Genomic DNA, 20,444 nt, shown 5'->3' on the forward strand with positions numbered 1-20,444 from the left:
ACACAGAGAGGGAGAGACAGAGAGAGACAGAGAGAGAGACAGGGAGAGACAGGGAGGGACAGAGAGAGAGAGAGAGCTGAACCTCCAGCAGAGACGAACCAGGAAGGCAGGGGAGGTTTTGAGGGGAGGGTGAGGAGATGACAGGAAAGCAGGGGAGGGGAGGAGAGTATAGAGGGGAGAGGAAGGGTGAGGAAAGGAGGTATGAGAGTCCCTTGGGAGAGGAGTTAGAGATGGGAGCAGGCGAGGGGAGAGGGGAAAAGGCGAGAGATTCAGAGGGGAGGAGAAGAGAGACAGGCTAAGAGGTGTAACCGAGGGCATCGGGCCAACTGTATTTTAAGTTGGCCCGATGCCGCCCCAAAGCCTCACCCCCCCCCCCTCCCCCACACACACACACACACACACACACACACACACTCCTCCTCCCCTATTCAGTTTTAGTTGGCTTGATAGCATTTGAATCCACACAGCATGCATCCACAGACAGATGCTCAGCAGCGTGAGCATACAGACACTCACACACGCGCGCACGGCGTGCACAGTGCGAACCACCCGAGGAACAAATTACAGTACAGATGCTTTCAAAGGCAAATGAGCATATGTCATGATGCATCTCGACTGAAAAAGTACCTCGCCTTACACACACACGCAGACACTTTCTCCTACACACACACACACACACATTTTCTCTCTTTCACACACACAAAAACTTTCTCCTTCATACCCACACACCCTTTTCTCACAGACGCACAGCATCGTGTTGGATCAACCGTGATCACATGTGATCACAGCAACAGCGGCCTCCCCCCCGCCCTCCACCCACCCCCCCAGGTTTCGTATCAGACCTTCTGCCCACCTTTGCCACCCTCCATTGCACCTTCGCCCATGGTACGCTACCTCCCCTCACACCCAGGCCCGCCCCCATCACCCCTGGAACGTCCCGTCCTCCAGTCAGAAGCCGTTTACGACAAACGGAAGCGATAGTCGCCGGAGCAGCAGGACGGGTTTGCCGGACAATCGAGTAGAAATATTCCAATCTAAAGAGACAACGCGGATTTAAGACTTTGGAAGCTTCAAATAATGTTGCAGGAGGTAAGGAATAGCCACGGTAGCAGCGAAATGAGATTGTTAAGTTTAGATGTGTGTGTGTGTGTGTGTGTGTGTGTGTGTGTGTGTGTGTGTGTGTGTTGGCGTGTATACGAGTGTGTATCTGCGTGTGTGAGTGTGAGTTAATATTAAGTTGCTCATAATTCTTGCCACGAAACTGGAGTGAGCATGAGGTTACGGAAATAAAAAACACAACAGGGTCATAAACCATCTGTGTGTGTGTCTGTGTGCGTGTGTGCGTGCCTGCGTGCGTGTGTCTCCCCACATCGCCGTAATGAACTTCACAGTAGTTGCCTGCTAACGTGTGTATATTTTGAAATAAATTATTTCCATGGGAAAAGTCTTCAGCGAGCACAGAGGGGAGACAAACAATGTTAATGTTTTATGCTTGGGGACACACACACAATCACACAGACAGACAGACGCACACACCTGAGCAGTCTAACAACTGTTCTCAGGGTACCTTGACGGGAAGAGTAAACGTGGCGGCAGCACCGATTCTCGACAAGCAACAACAACAAGATGGGAGGAAACAGAGCCGAGAGAGAGGATGGAGAGATGCCAGTGGTTGGTTGGACGGCGATGAAGAGGGGCGTGAGACGTAGTGGGGGGCCCTGGAGGGATTAAAGGGGTTTGTGGGGGGGGGGCAGACAAAGTGAAGACCTGGCTGCAAGGGGCGGAAGGTGGAAGATTTGGTATGCAGATGAACAATAAAGTCAAGCAGGTCAAGAAGAAGGGAGAGTGTGGAAACATATCTGTATTGTTTGTGCTGTAATTAGTTTGGGTTGAGGGACTTCCTCTTGAGAAAGCGACCGTATAATAAATGACTGCATTGTTTATTGAAATAAATCATTTTGGACGAGACAGACGAACTGGGTTGGAAGAGAGAGAGATTGGGCAGTAGCCTAGAGCTACAGGTGGGAATTGAACCTGTGGCCTCTACAGGGCGTATTGCCTTTATGGTTCCCAAACTAGCAGGTGGAGCAGCCCGGCGTCCAGGTGTACAGGTGTAGCATACATCTATGTGTGTGTTTGTCTGGGTGTGTGCCTGGAGGCGTGGTGGAGGCCCCTGGGTCGTCAGATCCTCCTCCCAGGCGTTTTAGTCTCAAAAGGGAAATGCTGACGCCTGCATAGGGAAATGCTTCACATGAGTGTAACAGGCCAGAGAGGGCGGGACTTTCAGTGACATGGGTTTAGGGGCAAGCCAGAAGGCGGGACTTGCAGTGACATGGGTTTAAAGGAGAGTGAGGGCGCAGGACTTTCAGTGACATGGCTTTAAAGGCCAGAGAGAGGGCGGGCCATGGTTTAAAGGCAAGGAAGAGGGCGGGACTTTCAGTGACATGGGTTTAGGGGCGAGGGTGAAGGAGGGACTTTTGACAGTGGCATATCCGTTTCCTGTTATATGTTTTGGATGAGTCCAAAACACGTTAAATTCTTCGTCAAACAATCATGTTCTCTTGGTTTTTGTTTTGGTCCTCCTTGTCGTGTTCTTACATTTCTCGCTCCGGGGACAGGGAACTGGTGTCCGCATCTCATATGAAGTAAGAGAACGGATATTGCATTTGGGTAGACCGATGGAACGATAAAAACCATGGACTCCACAGGGGAGGGGCTGTCAGGACCATGGACAGTGACCCGGCAGGAAGTAAGCCATATTCGGGTTAGCACAAAAATATCTATAGGGAAAGAACCCAAATATATGAAGATTAGGCATAAAAGTCTGAATGTATTATGTTTGAGTGTGCATGCATGCCACAGAGCAACACAACCGTCTATAACCTGGAATGACCAGCTGGCCCAGGAAACCTCCCCACATACAGCAGCCCACTGCAGGAGAGAGAGACAGAGAGAGAGACAGGGAGACAGAGAGAGAGACAGAGAGAGAGACAGAGAGAGCACAAGTGGGAGAGAGAGGGAAAAAGACAGAGAGAAAGAGTGAGAGAGAGAGAGAGAGAGAGAGAGTGCGAGAGAGTGAGAGCAAGAAAGAGCTAGACAGAGAGAAGTCAGAGTCTCAGCAAGTCAAGGAGAACCAAAGTCAGCGGGCCGGTGCCAGGGAGGCTGGGAGACGTGAGTCATTAAGGGCTCAGAGATGGAAGATGGCTTGTAGGTTCGTGAGAACCTCGCGAATTGGAGCTGGCACCGGTTTGTGGGGGAGTTGAGGGGTAGTTGAGAGGGAGGTGAGAGTGTACTGCCAACATCAAAGTGTAAAAAAGTAGTTTCCCGGCATTGAAATTCACCGGGGGAGAAATACGTTGAAATAAACCGACATATTGCGCACCCCTTTTGGACAGTAACCTAACTTTCCTCACTAACCTAACTTAACTCTCTTACTTAACTCAAGACACACACACACACACACACACACACACACACACACACACACACACACACACACAGGGGGTACTTCTTTCTGCATATAGAAATACGTATATATAGACACACATTATACATACACCTACACATCCATTTACATACACATTGATACATCTAAACATATTTGCATACATACATATTCACACACCTAACGTTAAAACAACATAAATGGTAAACGTTAAAACAACTACATCCACATGATCCGACACACACATAGAGACACACACCTACACTAAAACAATGACAAAAATCGAGATATATTCCTACAAATGCACCTACACCTACTTGGGTACACACACACACACACACACACACACACACACACACACACACACACACACACAGGACTTCTAGCACCTGTATGTTAGCACCCGGTTAGCATCCACACCTGGTGCAGGTGTGGATGCTAACCTGGTGGGTGTGACCGAGGCTGAGATAAGGAGGAGCGTGGTCTCACAGCGCGATGTATAATAATCACAACCAGGAGGAGCTGCAGCAAGGAGGAGAAAGAAAGAGAAGGAGGAGATGGAAAAGGTAGATGAGGAGAAGGAGGCGAAGAGAAGGAGGAGCTGAGAAGGAGCAGATGCTGCGGTGACCCACTGCAACGCTTCTAGAGCGAACCGCCACATGCTGCCGAGAGAGGAGACGATAGACAGAGTGGAGGAAGAGGGAGTGGGGGACAGAACGATGTGGAAAGAGTGGCTGGAGAGAGGGAGGAAGAGAGAGAACTGAAAGAAGGGGAGAGATGGAAAGAGGGATAGATAGGTAAAGAGTTTCAAGTGATGGAGAGAAAGGGGTGGACAGAGGAAGATGGAAACAGAGGAGAGGGGGGAAGAGAAAGAGAGAGAGAGAGAGAGAGAGAGACAGAGAGAGAGAGAGAGAGAGAGAGAGAGTAGGACAGGATGAGGAGACTGAGATGATTGAGATGAGATGGCGAGCGATGAGGGAAGAAAAGAGAGGGGGGGAGGGAGTGCAGAGAGGGAGTGACAGGGACGGAGAGGGAAAGGGGGGGAACTCAGCTGTATCATGAGTGTCATCGACGTAATGAGAGGATATCTGTCCTCTGGAGGACTGGGAGGAAGAGAGGGGGAGAGAGTGGGAAAGAGTAATGAGTTGAACAGGGTATAAAAGCAGAGGGTGCCAGAAGTGACTGGGGAGAAGGGGGAGAGAGAGAGAGAGAGAGGGAGAGAGAGAGAGAGAGAGAGAGAGAGAGAGAGACGTGAGTGACAAAGCAACATGGGTAATGACCAAAAGGAGATGGATAGAGGGAGAGCGACGGAGGCAAAGAAGATGAAGAGAAGATGAAAGGAACATAGGCAGGCTCAGAGCGAGCCAAAGGGAGGGAGTGAGGGAGGGAGGGAGGATGAGTACAAGCGACTAAATTGCAGACGGAAAGCTAGAGAAAGAAGGAAAGAGAGCAAGAGGCGATAAGAGACGGAGGAGGCATTAAGGGGAATGGTGTCGGTCACACTGGGCTGACTGGCCATCATCATCATGACATCATGACATGAGCATCGGGGAGCAAAACCGCTTGCTTGAAAACATCTGCAATTATTAACCTTTTCTTGAAGGGAGGGAGAGGGAAAGGGAGAGAGGGAGAGAGGGAGAGAGAGAGAGAGACACACACACAACGAATAGAATGAGAGAAAGTCAGAGAGAGGGTGATCAACAAAGAGTGCCTTTAGAAAAACTGGACCAAATTAGGACCAATCTTGGAATGAAAACCTTGCTGTCCTGCTCCACGCCTCTGTTCAGCATCCCCTTTTGTGTGGGCTGGGAGCGCCACACAACCACTGCGTTTGTCGGCGGCAAATTAACTGTCATTAGCATAAAATGATTCCTTTGTTCCCACCACTTCACGCGTCGCCCCCCGATCCGTCAGCGGGGGCGACAGGCGGGCCCTCATGTCCCTTACAAACTGCCGCACTATCGCCGGCGCACCAGAAAGGCCCCACAACTTCAAACAGGAGGTCATTCCTCATTTCGGGGGGGGGAGGGGGGCAGTTCCGCGTTCCCGGCGGCGGCGAGTCATACATTATTTTCCTCACTCTTATTCCTCCGGTCGGAGCTTTGCTGTCAATCATCTGGGCCCCCTAAGATCTTAGCCCCCCCGCCCCCCGCTCCTCCGTCGGTTTCCTCACGTCCGGCCCAGAGGATCATCCGTCAGCCAGGTTGTCATCCGCTCGGTTGCCGCCGACGCTCCGTCATTACCCCTCGCACATTCCAGGATCCTTCCAGAATTCCAATTGACCGGAGAGGTCGGGAGGGGGGAAATAGGGGACAGGCTTCCGGGATCAGTGTTTTCTGGAGGGGGGGTGGGATTGGTTGGTTGTCGGGGGGGTAGGCGGGGGGGACAGGCAAGACAGGCAAGATCAGGGAAAGTGGGGGGGGGGGGGGGACAGGCAAGATCGTTTGGTTCAACAATTCCGAGAGGGGACGACTGGGTGGAGGTGAGGAAATGGTCGCAAAATTAGCGTTTTCCGCTCCATGTCCGTAACAAGTGTGAAGAATTAGACGGGGTGTTTCAGACCGGCTGCCTAGGCTGGGCTGATCCGGCACCGTCCGCAGCTGGTCACCGGGGTAGATTCGCTTCGGAGTTTGGAAACGCAAATTCACGGGCATAATAGGTGATTGCACTTGAGACCGAGGGATGAGACAGACAGGAGGAAGAGTGATAAAGGACATGGACCCTGAATCCCAATAAGCTGTACTACCAGACTTCAACGTGCTCCTCAGCAATGGGATTGTCCCCAATATTTGAAAAAGGACTGGAAAAGTCAATCCACGAAAGCGGAGCAAAAGTCAACTTTTTTGACGACCACGTTGTAATTACAGAAAACATTGTCCTCTGCAAATGTCCAATCGGTTATTTTCACCAGATTAACAAAAAAACACCCATGTAGTACCCCCAGCGCCGTAATTAACAGCCAAATAAACAACAACACAGAGCTATTTGTTCTCCTGCTTTCACGTTCCTAAAAAAAGCCTTAATTTGGCACAGGCTTCCAGGGTTGTTTCACTAATTGTTAGAAAGTGATTTTGGATGGAATAAAATCGACATTGTAATAGAGTCCAGACAACCACAGAGTTTGCAGCACGACTTGACTAAACACAGACGTATTATCCCAGAGTCTTGGGGCGAGAAAGGGATTCAGCCTTCGCTCCTCTCATTTAAACTTCTACAACTGAAAAGGTTTTTCCTACCGTCTGCAGCACCCGGCATTACCCTGCTCCACACCAAGGTCAATGGTATCAATGGTGACGGTGAGGAGATCATCCCACCAACCAAGAAAGCCTTCAGCAACACACGCACCATCTGCAAAGAGTTTGACAGAATAACATTTTGGCACCGCATTTGTTCTTCCCAAATGTGTAAAAATAGTTCTCTCTTTCCGCTCCAAAAAAACCTGTGAAACATTTTGCACTGTATGTACATGTTGTGTTATATTCTGGGCAATGTACTTGTTGACAAAAATATGTATCTCATTTCCTTTTTACATGTTATGTTACAGCATGTTTCCCAAGCTGATAACCCTCTTTGAATTGGATTGAGGGGGAGGGAGAGAGAGAGAGAGAGAGAGAGAGAGAGAGAGAGAGAGACTGGGAGACAGAGAGAGAAGAGACAGAAAGACAGAGCAAGGAAGAAGTAGGCAGCTAGGGAGAGAGAGAGACAGAGAGCGAGAGAGTCAGAACAAGGAAGGGAGAGCAGTAGACGGGAAGAGAGGGAAAGCGAGAGAAGGAAGTGTAAGAACTACAAGCTCCTGGAAATTGAATCTTCTGCATGGCATTATGCTTGTCTGTCATAAAGCCTTCAGCTCTGAGCCCCATGAAAGCAATAACACACACTCACACACTCCCTGACATGATTTTCCTTATGTTTGGTGTGAGCCGAAGACACAGGCGCACACGACTCTCATACTTTATAAATAACAATAAAATCTGTCCTTAAATCAAGGTGTACTTCATCACAGCACAACGTAAAAAAAGATACCTGTGTCGCGGTGGAGTATGCCACAATACGCAGACACTTTTTATTGTACTTTCTTTCTGCTCTCATTGATTGTGTATTTTGTCGCCTGTTTGTTCTTCCTTTCATCATTCGTCTCTCTCTCCCTCTCTTTCTCCCCCCCTCTCTCATCAATAAACAAACACAGCAAGGTTCTTCTTGTCCTGCCATGTGTCTGCTTAGTCGTTTGTTTTTGAAGGCCACGTTGTGCAGACGAGCACTCCTTGTGTTTGGGCCATGTAAACCTGTAAAACCCTTGTTAGAATCCAATCATGCTGTCCCTGCTCCAATTACGCTCCCTTCCTGAAAGCGTCAAAAACACTCTTAAAGTACAATAACAGGCTCCAGCCGTCAGGGACGGTAGAAATGGAGGGCGTCCGTTTAATTTCCAGACCTACCCAAAACAACATGCCATCGTTCCAGCGTTATCATGCACCACGTCAGACTCTCTCCATCACCAGGGCCAATCACTCAGCCTTGGCGTTATAAAGGAGGACCCACGCCTTTAAAAAAGCTTTCAGGATTTGGTTCATTCTGGGGCTGCAGAGTTGCAGGCTCCGGGGTAAACATCCCTTCGTTTCACCTGCAATAAGCGGAGCACAGGTGGGTCGCGTCGCCGCTTCGTCGGCAGGTGACAGGGTAACATGCAGCAACTTCCCCGGGGAGGGAGCCATCGCATGAAAAACCACATGTACTACATGTACCACATGTACATGTACTATTGTTGGGGCTCAGTCCTCCGTCTTCAAGAGGAAAGACGGCGTGCGTCAGGGGAAGCCAGGAGCCACGCGGCCGAGCACAAGTGGACTGACCGTGGCAGAGTCCATCACTCTTCCTGCCGCCGTCTCCCCACCACATAGGCTCCGTGACCCTGCCTCTGTCTGCCTGCGAGGGGCCAGGCCTGGGCGGGGGTGACGATAAAACAAACAGACAGCTCCCATTTATACAGTCAGGTGTCATGACCATGATAAACAGCCACCGCTGCTGGGCACTGCAGTGAGAGACTGCACTAATAGCCTAGGAGGGGGGGGGCAGTGAGTTGAGGAAGGGGTTGGACATCACCACGCTCATCGCCATCATCCTTATGATGGCGCTGATGATGATGGCTAGGGTTAGGGTTATTGTAAGGGACCTACTACACTAGGGGGGGGGGGGGGGGGGGGGGAGGCGTGGAGTTTGCTGGTTGTCTTCGTGGGGGGTCATCTCCACCATCATCACCTTCAATGTCCTGGCGATGATGACGATGGCTGTCATCATCGTAAGGGACATATTGCACTAATAGCAGGGGGGAGGGGGGTTGTTGGTGGCCAGTTCAGGGTGATCATCACCATCCCATCATCGTCATGGGGATCAACGATGATGACGGTGGTGGTGGTGATCAGGGAGAGGAGCGTTCAGAGCGGTGTGTTTGGCCGAAGCTCCCCAGCGGAGGAATGAGTCTGATTGGACGTGAGTCAAGTGCCGCACTGTCTCCCCCTGACCGGCTTCATCGAGTCGTGCCGCTGAATTAATCGTGCAACACAACGCTAGCAAAAAAAAGAGAAAAAAAAAGCAATTGACAAAATGTTATTGCCGCCGGTGGTGGAGGAGAATATGTTCAGGGGGGAGAGGGGTGAGGGTAGAGAAGGACAGGGGGTTGGGGAAGGGGGTTTACATCCAGTTCAGGAAGAGCTAATCGGGACAGGGAGCACACATGCACCGGCGCGCGCTGGGAATGACAAGAGAGCCTGGCTGTCACCTCCCGGGGGGGTGGGAAACGGAGCCTCTCAGAGCGGGCGCGGCGGCGGTCGCCACTCGGTGGGCCGGCGACGACGCGAGGGGAAGGAAAGCACGGGGGGAGCACAAACGTAATTATGTGGGGAGGGTGGGGACGTGTAGTAGGGAGATCATATTTAAAGGACGCCGGCGCCCTGATTGTGTGACATGCAGGGAGACTTCAGGGCTTGAGGGGAGCTGTCGTGCAAGGAGTCATTACCCCTCGCCAAATAGATTCCTCATTGCTTCCCCCCCCCCCCACAACAGGTCCCGGCATCAACAGATAGAATAATAGCTTCAGAATGGAGGGCCGCAGACAAGAGTCTGCCTTGGGTGTGTGTGTGCTTTCCTTTTAATCTTTATAAATATGCTCCAAAATGACTTGGGCCTATATACTCTGGATCCTATTGGCTCGTCTCCCACGGGATGCATACCTAAGTGATAGAAGGCCTTGTTGAGGACTGTGTTCTAGTGTAATCCGCTCTCTGCCGGTACAGAAATCAAACACTATCCTCTGCCTCACAGATGGCTCAACGTGGGCAAGAAAAAACACAAATTTGAGAAAAAAAATTAACTGGGTATTTTGCAACGGTGTGAAAGTGATCGAGCTGCCACCATCCAACGTTGCCAGCTGGTCGTTTTCATTGCAGTTTAGTCTCATTTTAGGTATGAAAAATACAAACACATCTTTCTGTTATTTGCTCTGCGGTGACGGCGCTGCGTCCTTGCCGGGGACCATCACTGGTGCGAACCGCTAATGAAACAACAAGTGCCACGCGTGGCGACGGTAATACCCCCTACTGTAGTCAAAGTAGGGCTTGCTGTTTGAGCACTCGCGTCTCTCACCGTCGTGGATCCAGATGTTCGCTGACCCGCTGGTTCATTGCCAAGGTCGCACGGCGAGAATTGTTTGAGCTGGAGCACTTCCTGAGTGAAAACAATGCGGGGAAGCGATAGGTGAAAGAGTAGTGAGGCTATCGCGAAGGCATCACTTTACACGCTGCTATTGATTCAATTACACAAGAGAGAGCGTGAAAAGCCAACAAAGCTAAAGGCAGCCTGTGATTGGTCAATAATGACTAATAGATTTTTCTACCTGATTGCATTAAACCCCTTACTAAACAGATAGCCTTAGTGGTTTCTGAGCTAATAGCAACCATTAACTGTTTCCAACCCTGTAGGCCTACCTAAACTAAACAGATGCGTCAAGTACAATTTATTTCTACAGCCCTTAATCACTGTTTGTGTCAACGTGCTAAAAGGAAGACGACCAATCACCCTACCTTGAGAAGGAACACATGAGAGGGAACCGTCTTTCAACGTTACTACATTTGATTCTCTAGCCAATCGACATGAAAGAAAAAACACATGGACAGAGAGGGGAATTTCACTTTTTTCAATGTTTTAAGTGGTTAGTGTTTTGCTTGTACCTTTTTCATAGCACACTTAATGATGTATGCAAGCATTGAAGTTTTCGTAGTTATAAAAATCATCATTGCAAATTGTGTGGTTTCGTTCCCAATTAAAATACACTGCAAATCTGTAAATCCTGATGTCTGGAACAGGTGCGTGGCAATTAGCGAAGCTCAAAACATAGGAGGAGAGCATGATTTGATTGGATCGTGCTTAATTGAAATGCTTGCCAGCCGTGCCCTTTGCAGGCTTTATGAGGTTGCCTTTACAACCAAAACAATTTAAAAATGTCAAAATACTGGCCAACACGGCTGAATAGGTAAATAATATGCCTGTTATTAGATTAAAAAGAGACTCTAGAAGTCCGATTATTCATCCAAAGTAGGCTGCGGATGAATATATTATAGGATTTGAACCCAACTGCCAGGCGAGGGATATTAGTGCCCTCTAGTCTGCTAGTTACTTATTCATAAGGCGGTTAGAACAAGTGAGGTTTCTTAAAGTACGGTAGAAAAAAGCCGCAGGGACGGAGCATCACCAACGGCAGATTAAATATGAATCGAAAACACAAAATGAAATGACAAGAACATCGATCGACCTAGATAAAGAGGAGACTCAATTGCCAAAGACATTGATGCTACCAGAAGATCAAACAACCTAGCCTTACACACACAGAATATACATTTATACACATTTCAACCTAAGTCCACCTGGTAATCAGAGGGAAAAGGTGTAAAATTCAAGCAAAAGGCAGTGTTTTGTTTTCTTCCTGTGAATCACTCTTCTCCCCCCGCGTGCATGTGTTTGCAGAACTGAAATAACCCCTTATCTAGTAATTATGGGCCAACACTGTAACCCATTAAAGCAGACTTTTTCATTGTCGGAAGTGACTTTTCATAGGGACGCTGACGACTGTGAGGCACGTTATTGTTAACGCGTCACATATGGCCGTTATAAAATAATCACTTAAATAGGTCTGTACTACTCCTACCACATGTCGAGAATAGGCCTTACCTTACAACTTGCACTGCAATGCTCATTTTTCTAGTCTTTTCGTGGAATACTTGAAGAGGACATAAAAAGTATTATATAACTTATTTAATCACGCTCACCTTTGTTTTATGCCCTCTCCTTGCAGTGTAGCAGGGGCACTACATTGATTCAAAAGAACAGCATTTACTGGACTTCAATAACCAGCTCATTTTCCATTTATCGAAATCCCATTTCTGTTCCCATCTGCCAACTAGTCACCTGTGAAACTAGTTTTTAAACACGGCTCCGAGGCTGGAGAGGTCTACTCATCGCCTTTTATTGGTGTTTATACCAGACCGTAAAAGGCGCTCGAGTGGCACCCTCGCGCTGCGCGGGTCGTTACATTGTTGGGAAGAACAAAAAGACAAAGGAAAACACGCGTGGGTTGAAAAAAAAAGTAAAGTGCATTTCACATGCAATTATAAGGAAGAATTTGTGTAAGCAAAGTGGGAGAACAGGGAGACATTTTGAAAGACTAAAAGGGGGGCGCATGCGGCGATGGGTACAAAATACATTGCACAACTCACGAGGCGCAATTACAACGGAAGATGGCCCGATGCAATTAAGCAACTTCCATTTAAACGGGGCTCTTGTTTCTGCCAATAAGCGACGCGCGTAGGCTGCAGAACGCTGCCGAAACAGGAGTTTGTGGATCTAACGACAGTTGCCAACAGCTGTGGGAACAGATGACGGCGATGTAAACAGAAGCAACTACATCAAGGGGACGGGTGTCGAAGATCATCTTTCCATTCTGGGAATGCACTGGATAAGGAATTTTAAAGTTAACCGACAGAGAAAAAAAAGACAAATGACACGTGCACATTCTGGAAAAAACCAACAAGGTGTCATTTATTAATTAGAAAGGATGTTGTTTAGCAGGTTACATATTCAAGCGATGTGCTCCCCTCCTCAGCCTAACAAACATCACTCCCTACGTTTAGGTGTGTGTGTGTCCGTGTGTGTGTGTGTGTGTAGTCAGTTGACAAGTGTTCCTGTCAAAATAATCTACAACGTTAAGTGGATGCTTTTCATTGGAGCCCAGTGACGAGGCAAATTACTCACATCTCATCCTTCGCCAAACAAATCCATCTGCCCTCCCCACAGATCAGCACTACTTTCACGTCGCCCTCCCCCCGCCCGTTACACAATGTGAACATGTACTGAACAACAGGGAATATAACGCAGCCTTTGTAACCCATGAACCGCTGGGTCAACTGGGAACAGCGGCGCTCTGCTATTCTCTAATAAAACAGAACTGCTTTACACGCGTGGTGTGGAAAAAATATACTAACCGGTCCTCAACATTGAACACAAAGAGGTTGGACCGTTGATATCATTGGTCCGACATGGGGATCGCGAACGAGTCCATTTGTCAGACCGCCATTTTGGTTCACAACACGCGTAGCAAGCAGCGCTCTCCTCCATCAGAAAACAGCCTCAAGTGGCCGTTCCCCTTTGACCCCTCCATCAGCTCCTCCTCCGGGCCTCCTGCTTTACAGCTTCTCCTGGTACTTGTGGTGCAGCAGCAGCACGTCGTCCTGGGAGACGCGCGTCCAGCCCTCGCCGTGCACGTGGTACAGGTTGACCTGCCCGCCGCTGTAGGCGTCGCGGTACGTGGCCTGGTAGATGGCGCGGCGCCCCAGCTCGCACGCGTCCTCCACGCTCATGTCCTGCCGCAGCCCGCTGTCGATCACGCCGTAGGCGTACATGGACCCCGAGCCCACGGCGAACAGGTCGCCGCACACGCGGTTCCCCTCGGAGTCCACGTAGTACAGGCCTGGAGGGGGGGAGACGGGGGAGAGGAAAGCAGGGAGGAGAAAGAGTGAGAACGGAAGCAGGGGAAGGACAAGGGAGTGGGAGGGAGGGAGAAGGAAAAAAAGGGAGTACGGTCAGTACCACAGAGCCGTCACGGAAGACCGCTCACCTGACTCGGGAGTGGAGTTCTGGGTCATTAGAACAAAGACCACACAAATGCATACGCATACTTCCAACAGCTTGGTTATACACTACACTCGGACAAAATTCCCGCATACACATAACAGTGACATCCAGCAGCCCAGCTTTCCCTAAACCACAGCCTACACAGGGCCCACCAGAGGGGGGGGGGGGGGGGGGGTTGAACAGCTGTGATTTCATGGAGGAGGAACAGGAGGGGTGTGTGTGTGTGCTGAGACAGCCAGATGCCAACAGCTGCATCCTGTCCGTGAGAGGTGAGGCTGGCCACGGAATTTGCTGACACGGCGCGCGTTCCAAAAAGACGCGGACGCCCCCGGCTACAGCAGGAATAGTACAGGGTATTGATTTGGGCCCGACACACCAAAAATTAACTATCGACCAGTAACGCGAGCTGAGCAGGTGACCTCCCCCGCCGCTTCCTGCTGGCAGGAAGGAGAGCGAGTGAGAGTGGACCTCGGAGATGCTTCCTCTCGCCTTCAGACAAGGACGACGCAACACAAAGACATGCATGAACGCTCTCGCACACCGCGCACGTGAAACATATGTCCTACACGTTTGTTTCCCCTATAACCTAGTAAAAACATGCAATCATACAGGCCATAATGCAAGCCTGCACTGCTGATCGGCGCAGCTTTAGACTCTGTTGTTCAGGTTTGCAAACATGCCTGAACACCACAAGGTTGTCCCCACAGGCGTATCCAGAAAACAGCACACTTCCCGTCTATACAATTCTTCAAAAGGTATTTATAAAATTTGAAATCCCAACAGGGCCCCCCATAAGTCCACGTGCACGGACAGCAAGCGTGTACACAGCACACATCTTGTCGTTTGTGGACACGTGCAAGACTTTTTGTCCATCTCGCCGTGACCCGGCCGCGATGAGCGTGACGAGTGAGATATCGGGCAGTTGGCGACAGCCTGCGATCGCCCTCGCACTCCCGACAGATGGCAGAACGAAAATTACGTCTTTTCTAGCGGCGTCACAGGGCCTAAACCTGTTAAGACACACACACACACACACAGCTCTCCCACACATACTCCCACACTCAAAACTGAACATTGCGAATAGCCGACACGTTTTGGGGAGAGAGGAAAAAAAGGAAACGCGCAGTTCCAACTGAAAAACAAATGACAGTCATGGAGACGAAAATAATGTGGACGCGGGCAATCGCTTTCAGCGGCGAATTGCACCTTCTCCATCCAGCCACTACCTGGCGGCACGGATAATCACCCTGCGTCTGCTGAGTGAATAGCGCCGCCGCCGGTTCCTGGCCGTGCCCCGCCGAGGGGCGCCGCTTCCTCAACAGCCGTAAATGCAGTCATTAAATAAACGTTTAAAAAAGGACCCCCCCCACGACGTGCGGGCCGGGCGCTCAGAGCCAGGCAGTCTCCCGGGCTCAGTGCCAGCGCCGATGGGGAGAGGAGATGAGAGGATGATGGAGACGTCTTTAGAAAGCCCAAGACGAAGAAGTGTGCTGCCGTCATGGCAACAGCGCACCTGGGCCCTTTGAGGCGCCGAGCGCGGCGTGGTTTAGGGGATGTACGCGCCACATGGGTGCTGCCACCTTAGTGGCACTTGGCCAACAAGAAAAACGAGGAAAACTGAATAAGAAAAAACAACCGCTGAGACAGAAAATTCATGAGTCTGGCGTTTGAATCAGAGAGCGAGGGGAGCGGCGGGCGGGGCCGCAGGACGGATGGCGGAACGTTCCGCCAGCCGACGGCTCCTTCCACTCTTTCATCAGCTGACAGGTGGATAAGCAGATTTTTTTTTTTTCTTTTTTTTAAAGAGTGCCAGCATCCACTGCAGCTGGCTCGATGGACCACTGCGGGCGGAGGTGGGGGAGGGAAGGTGGAGGTTCGTCAGCTTTAAATTAGCTTTGCGTCTTGTCTATAGACGGCCGTCTGTCGACGGTGCCCTTTCCCGTACAAAACACATGACAGGCTTGGGGCTGAAATGAAACCGGAGAACACGAAGGGGAGAAGGGGGGGGGCGAACAAACGGCCGCCATTATATATCAAGGCACCGTCTGCCTAGCAGGGAGAGGCGATAAAACAGCGGCACTACGGCCATGTTTTATGACAGGACGTGCATTCCGCCGTGGTCCTAAGAGACGGTTTGGACTAGAGCTGGGTCGGCACCAAGCGGTCCGGGTTAAGATGAAGAATTCCTGCTTCCATTTTTGGGGACCCCCGCCATTCTCGCACTTGATATACATTATCATTATTTTTAGGGTCAAACATTAGCCAGAGGAGGGTGCTGTACAGCAGGTACAAGATAGTCGAGACCCCATAGGAAACTACCGTAGGTCAAACTGCGTCCTTGATCACTTCAGTCACAACCCGCATTTTATTAAAGCCTTCCACCGCAGGGCGGTAACGGGCCCCCCAACAGAGGAGTAAGTGCTCTTGACGTGATTGCGGCCGGCTAATGCGCTTCCGCCCGTAATCGCAATTGATTTCATTAACATGTCATTTACCTTTCCATTCAATCACCGCCGTTGCCAAGGGTGACCCAAGGCGACAGCGAGACTCCCTCGCTCCTATCGAACTTATTCGCCGGTTGTTATTTCTGCGATTGATTGGAGCCCGTGATTAACCACGCCGGCACCGCCGGGCCGGGTTACCGGTCTTTTGTCCCGTGGTGGACGACCGCAGTTTCCCTCGGAAGCGCTGGCCATCGATCAGTGGCATCGGGACTGGCAGGCGGCATTATGCATGCGACCCAATTGTCCGGGGCTGAGACCCTGTGTCCATCATCGTCTGGGACCTCTCTCCCTGGCCCGCGCTCGCAGCCTCATTGATTTGCCATTACTGTGTCACCGTTGCGACCTCTTTAAGCACACTGGCCGTGATATACGGCTTCTTGGGTCCTTGCCGTGGTATCAAAAGATAAAGAAATAAATAAATCATCCCTCACGACTGGAGAGACAGGGATATTGTTTAGGAGAGCCGACAGTGCCATCTAGTGTTGGAAACGGTAACTACAATCTACAATTCTGCCATCACACCATGCAAAGAGATGCACCCCGATGTGGGTGTATTGCAGTCACCATGAACTTAAAGCAAGGCTTTTCCAACTCTCAAGAGAATTGTATTTCAACCATTCATCATGACTTAATCTATCATCATGTCTTAACTCCCCAATTATGTTTTTTCTTATCCAAATCGAATAAAAAAAACAGCCTCTTTAATCAAATTTCAGGTTGCTTGATTTTCAAGCAATACATAATTATTAAGTGTCCACTGCGTTACTAACATCGATGCTTACGACGATTACGTAGGTATAGAGCCCAGTAATGAGTCAATAAAGTGTTTTGAGTGGCCATTAAATGTTAGACAAACCAATCAACCGCTCTAAGGTTTGGTTGACCTTGCACAGTTGAGCGCCGCCATCCTGTCAGCCGCATTATGGGCCAAATTGATTTTTACCCCTCACTTCATTAAGCAAGTGGTGAGGTCTATTTCAAAAGCATCATTTTATTGATCGCTAGATTGTCTCCATGTCACTTCCCTTTCCTTAATGGGTTTGACGTGTTAACAGCGGTCATTTACTCACAGTATTGGAGGGGCAGAAATGGTCTGGAGTACTGCAGCGCAAATGATTGCAGTGGAATGGTGTTGGTAGATCACCAACGCCATGAGGAGTTTTAATGATAAAACTATAATAAATAAATGTCAACACACACAGTAACATTTACCTGGTCCTCTCTTGTCCCAGCCGCACACCATGGTGCCCATGCTGAGCCCCATGCCCTTGTACTGGTACACCATGTTGGCCAGCAGCTTGGACGCGGCCGCCACGGAGATGCGCTCCTTGTTGCGGAGCTCATAGACGCGACACTGTCGGGCCAGCAGGCGCTCCCAGAAGCTGCAGTCGGCCGCCCCTCCGGCCATGGTGCCCAGCAAGTAGGGGTTTATCTCGATCACCTTCTTGACCGTCTGGGAGGCGATGTAGGCGCCCGCGGTGGCCCTGGAGTCCACGGCGACGATGACGCCATGGTCGAACTGGGAAAGATAACGGACGTATTGAATTTATTTTTTGTAGTTTCCCTTATATGTTTTGAGCGTGCTCAATTGCCGTTCCCTCAATGCATCATCGTGATTCTGATGTGCAACGTTACGGTTATTATTATAACTCGATAAGTAAAGTTTGATTTGGAAGTAAAATCAATTGTAAACAGCTCAACGCCTTGATGTCGCTTTATGTGCAGCAGGTCAGTAACACTGGATAGGTAAATATTAGGCCTGTTTGATGCACCGTGAAATAAGAAGCGAAGTTGAAGTTTATGAGGCGAGCAGACTTCCCAGCCACAATAACCACACTGTCATCCTCGGTGCGGCGGCATTGGACAGGCTAACAAAGCTAACGACCATAGATTTCTCAAGAGATCCCGAAGCACAATCAGCTTACGACTTATCAGAGACATTACAACTTGTGAGGTGGTTCAACATTTCCGATACACGTTAGCCAGGTAAATACGTCCTGCGTTTAAATGGAGGACAGGAGAACCAGATACAAAGACAGCCGGCTAGCAGCGCAGCGGTAGCTAGCTTACTTTGAACGCTAAGGTGGTGGTGCCGTGGAGGAACTCTATCTTCTTCTCCACGTCGTCCTGCTCCGCGGAGCCAAACGCCCCTTTAATGGCGAAGCTGAGGTTTTCTATCGATGTAGGCTCGGCGGCGAGTCCGCTGCCGAAAGCATAGGATTTGTCAGTATCAAATGAAAAATCCGCATAATCACTGCCCAACACACTAGCGAGCGCCATCTTTGAAACTAATAATTGTTCAATGGACTTCCTTGGTTTACAATATATGGTTTGGTGGTGCAGACAAAATATGACAGCGCCCCCTATTTGCGATGCTTTATAAACAGCACAATTAAAATAGTGTTTTAATGCATTCTATACAGTCTATTAATATATGATTTAGTGCTGATATATATTCCCCTACGAAAATAAATAAAGATATATATAAAAACAAATACCCAAAAGAAAAGCTTTCTGCAACACATTAACAACACACAATTTATTAATAACTACAAAATAACAACAGGGTTCATAAAATAAAAACTCAGTCAGTCTTTCTACATCTTTCCTCCACTATCTTCCCTATCTCCTCCTTTCGTCTGTAATATTCCTCCTTCAGGTCCTCTCTCTCTCTGCGACTCCAACCCTTCTCCGTGATGTAAACAAGGTCCACGTTATTCCCAGAGTACGCGTCCCTGTGAGTGGCTCGGAAGACGGCCTCCCTGGCCAATGAGAAGGCCTCCTCTCGGCTCAGGGTCCACCTCAGGCCTCCATCCAGGATCCCGTAGGCGTACGGGGAGCCCGACCCCACGGAGAACAGCTCCCCTTGCAGGCGGGCGCCATCGCTGCACACGTAGATCACCTTTGGGCCTTCCCTAGCTGTGGAGGAGGTGGAGGAGGGGGAGGAAGAGGAGGAGGAGGAGGAGGAGGAGTGACCAGACTGTTCAGAGACAGGACTCTGGGTCACGTGACCCGGAGCCGGAGACGTCCCTTCTATCCGACTCAGTGCTTCCGTTGTGGTTGCATCCCCGGATGGCCCCGCCGAGCCCTGGTCAACTCCATCACGGTGACCTCCATTCGGTCCCTGGTCCCACCCACACAGGGTGAGGGCCACGCACACATCCGTCCCTTTGAACGGATGCAGCATGAACGCCAGCAGCTTGGCCGTGCCGCGCACCGACAGAACGCGGCCGTGGCGTAGCCGGTACAGCCGGATCTCGCGTTCCAGTGCCCGCGCCCACAGCACGCAGTCGGCGCCGCTGCCCGACGACGTGACCACCAGGTGGGAGTGGACGGGGATGATCTTGTGGACCTCGGGGCACGCCACGAGACCCCCGGCGCTGGCCCGGGTGTCGGCCGCCGCGATCACCCCGCCCTGGAAGACAAAGCCCAGGGTGGTGGTGCCGTGGGTCAGGGGGAAGGGCCGCCGGACCGTGGGCATCAGGCGGCGGGCGGCGGAGGTGGGAGGGAGGGTGAGGCGGAGCGGCGGCCCGTCGTCACGGTTACTCAACTCCGATCTTCTCCGTCCAGAGTGGTGGTGTTCGGGGATGCCTGGGGTGGAGGAGGCTGGGTTTTGTAGAGGCAGAAGGAGAGATGCAGGAGTCCAAAGGTGTGGGTTGTTCCTGAAGCTGCAGAAGTCTTCTAACGCCATGGCTGAGGAGATCGGGAAAGATGACCTCAACTCACCAAATAAGGTTATAGATCAAAAGTATTTTCTAAGAGTCAGTTGAGTTAGTCAGTCGAAAACAAATATACTTCAAGTTGTGAGTAACATCAAGGTCTTCTCGAAGGGACATCAATGTCTTCTCAGGAAACAATGTGGACATCCTCCAAGCTTGCCCTCTCTCTTTGCTTATTATCCATCAGATACCATACATCTCAGGTCAACGCCAAAGAGTGCAGGAACCATTTGACCTAAAATACCTGGCCTTTTATAGTGCTGTAAAACAATCCATCGTGAAAGACGCACACGCGAGCATACACACACAAACACCCACACCCACACACACGCACACACAGACACAAGCCAAACTGTGTTGAAGTTGACATCGGATATTATGATATTAAATCCTACGAAAGTGATAATATGGAAAGCCACGCTACAAACAATTCGTTTTTGCTGAAGCGACTTGTTCATGTGCAAACCCACAAAACGCATTTAAGCGATCGTTTTACAATTCTAGGAATAACTGTTATTTGTATTTAATTATTATAAGACAAAAATCGAACTACAATATTCAGCTTTAATTTCCCCTGTTAGAATATAGGATTAACTT

General features: G+C 50.0%; 2 protein-coding genes across 2 annotated transcripts; both read right to left on the reverse strand.

Moving 5' to 3' along the window:
- Nucleotides 1-12,505: 12,505 nt before the first annotated feature.
- psmb5 (proteasome 20S subunit beta 5) lies at nt 12,506-18,408 on the reverse strand (the record flags this gene model as incomplete). The annotated part of the gene is made up of 3 exons (XM_079751102.1): nt 12,506-13,460; nt 17,341-17,647; nt 18,199-18,408. 3 exons carry the CDS (start codon nt 18,406-18,408, stop codon nt 13,177-13,179), a joined length of 801 nt encoding a protein of 266 aa, XP_079607228.1. The 3' UTR covers nt 12,506-13,176.
- Nucleotides 18,409-18,712: 304 nt separating this feature from the next.
- Nucleotides 18,713-19,819, reverse strand: psmb11a (proteasome 20S subunit beta 11a; the record flags this gene model as incomplete). The annotated part of the gene is made up of 2 exons (XM_079750614.1): nt 18,713-19,047; nt 19,240-19,819. 2 exons carry the CDS (start codon nt 19,817-19,819, stop codon nt 18,713-18,715), a joined length of 915 nt encoding a protein of 304 aa, XP_079606740.1.
- Nucleotides 19,820-20,444: the final 625 nt, after the last annotated feature.

The sequence above is a fragment of the Pollachius pollachius genome (genome assembly GCF_949987615.1).
Source record: "Pollachius pollachius genome assembly, chromosome: 14".
NCBI lineage: Eukaryota > Metazoa > Chordata > Actinopteri > Gadiformes > Gadidae > Pollachius > Pollachius pollachius.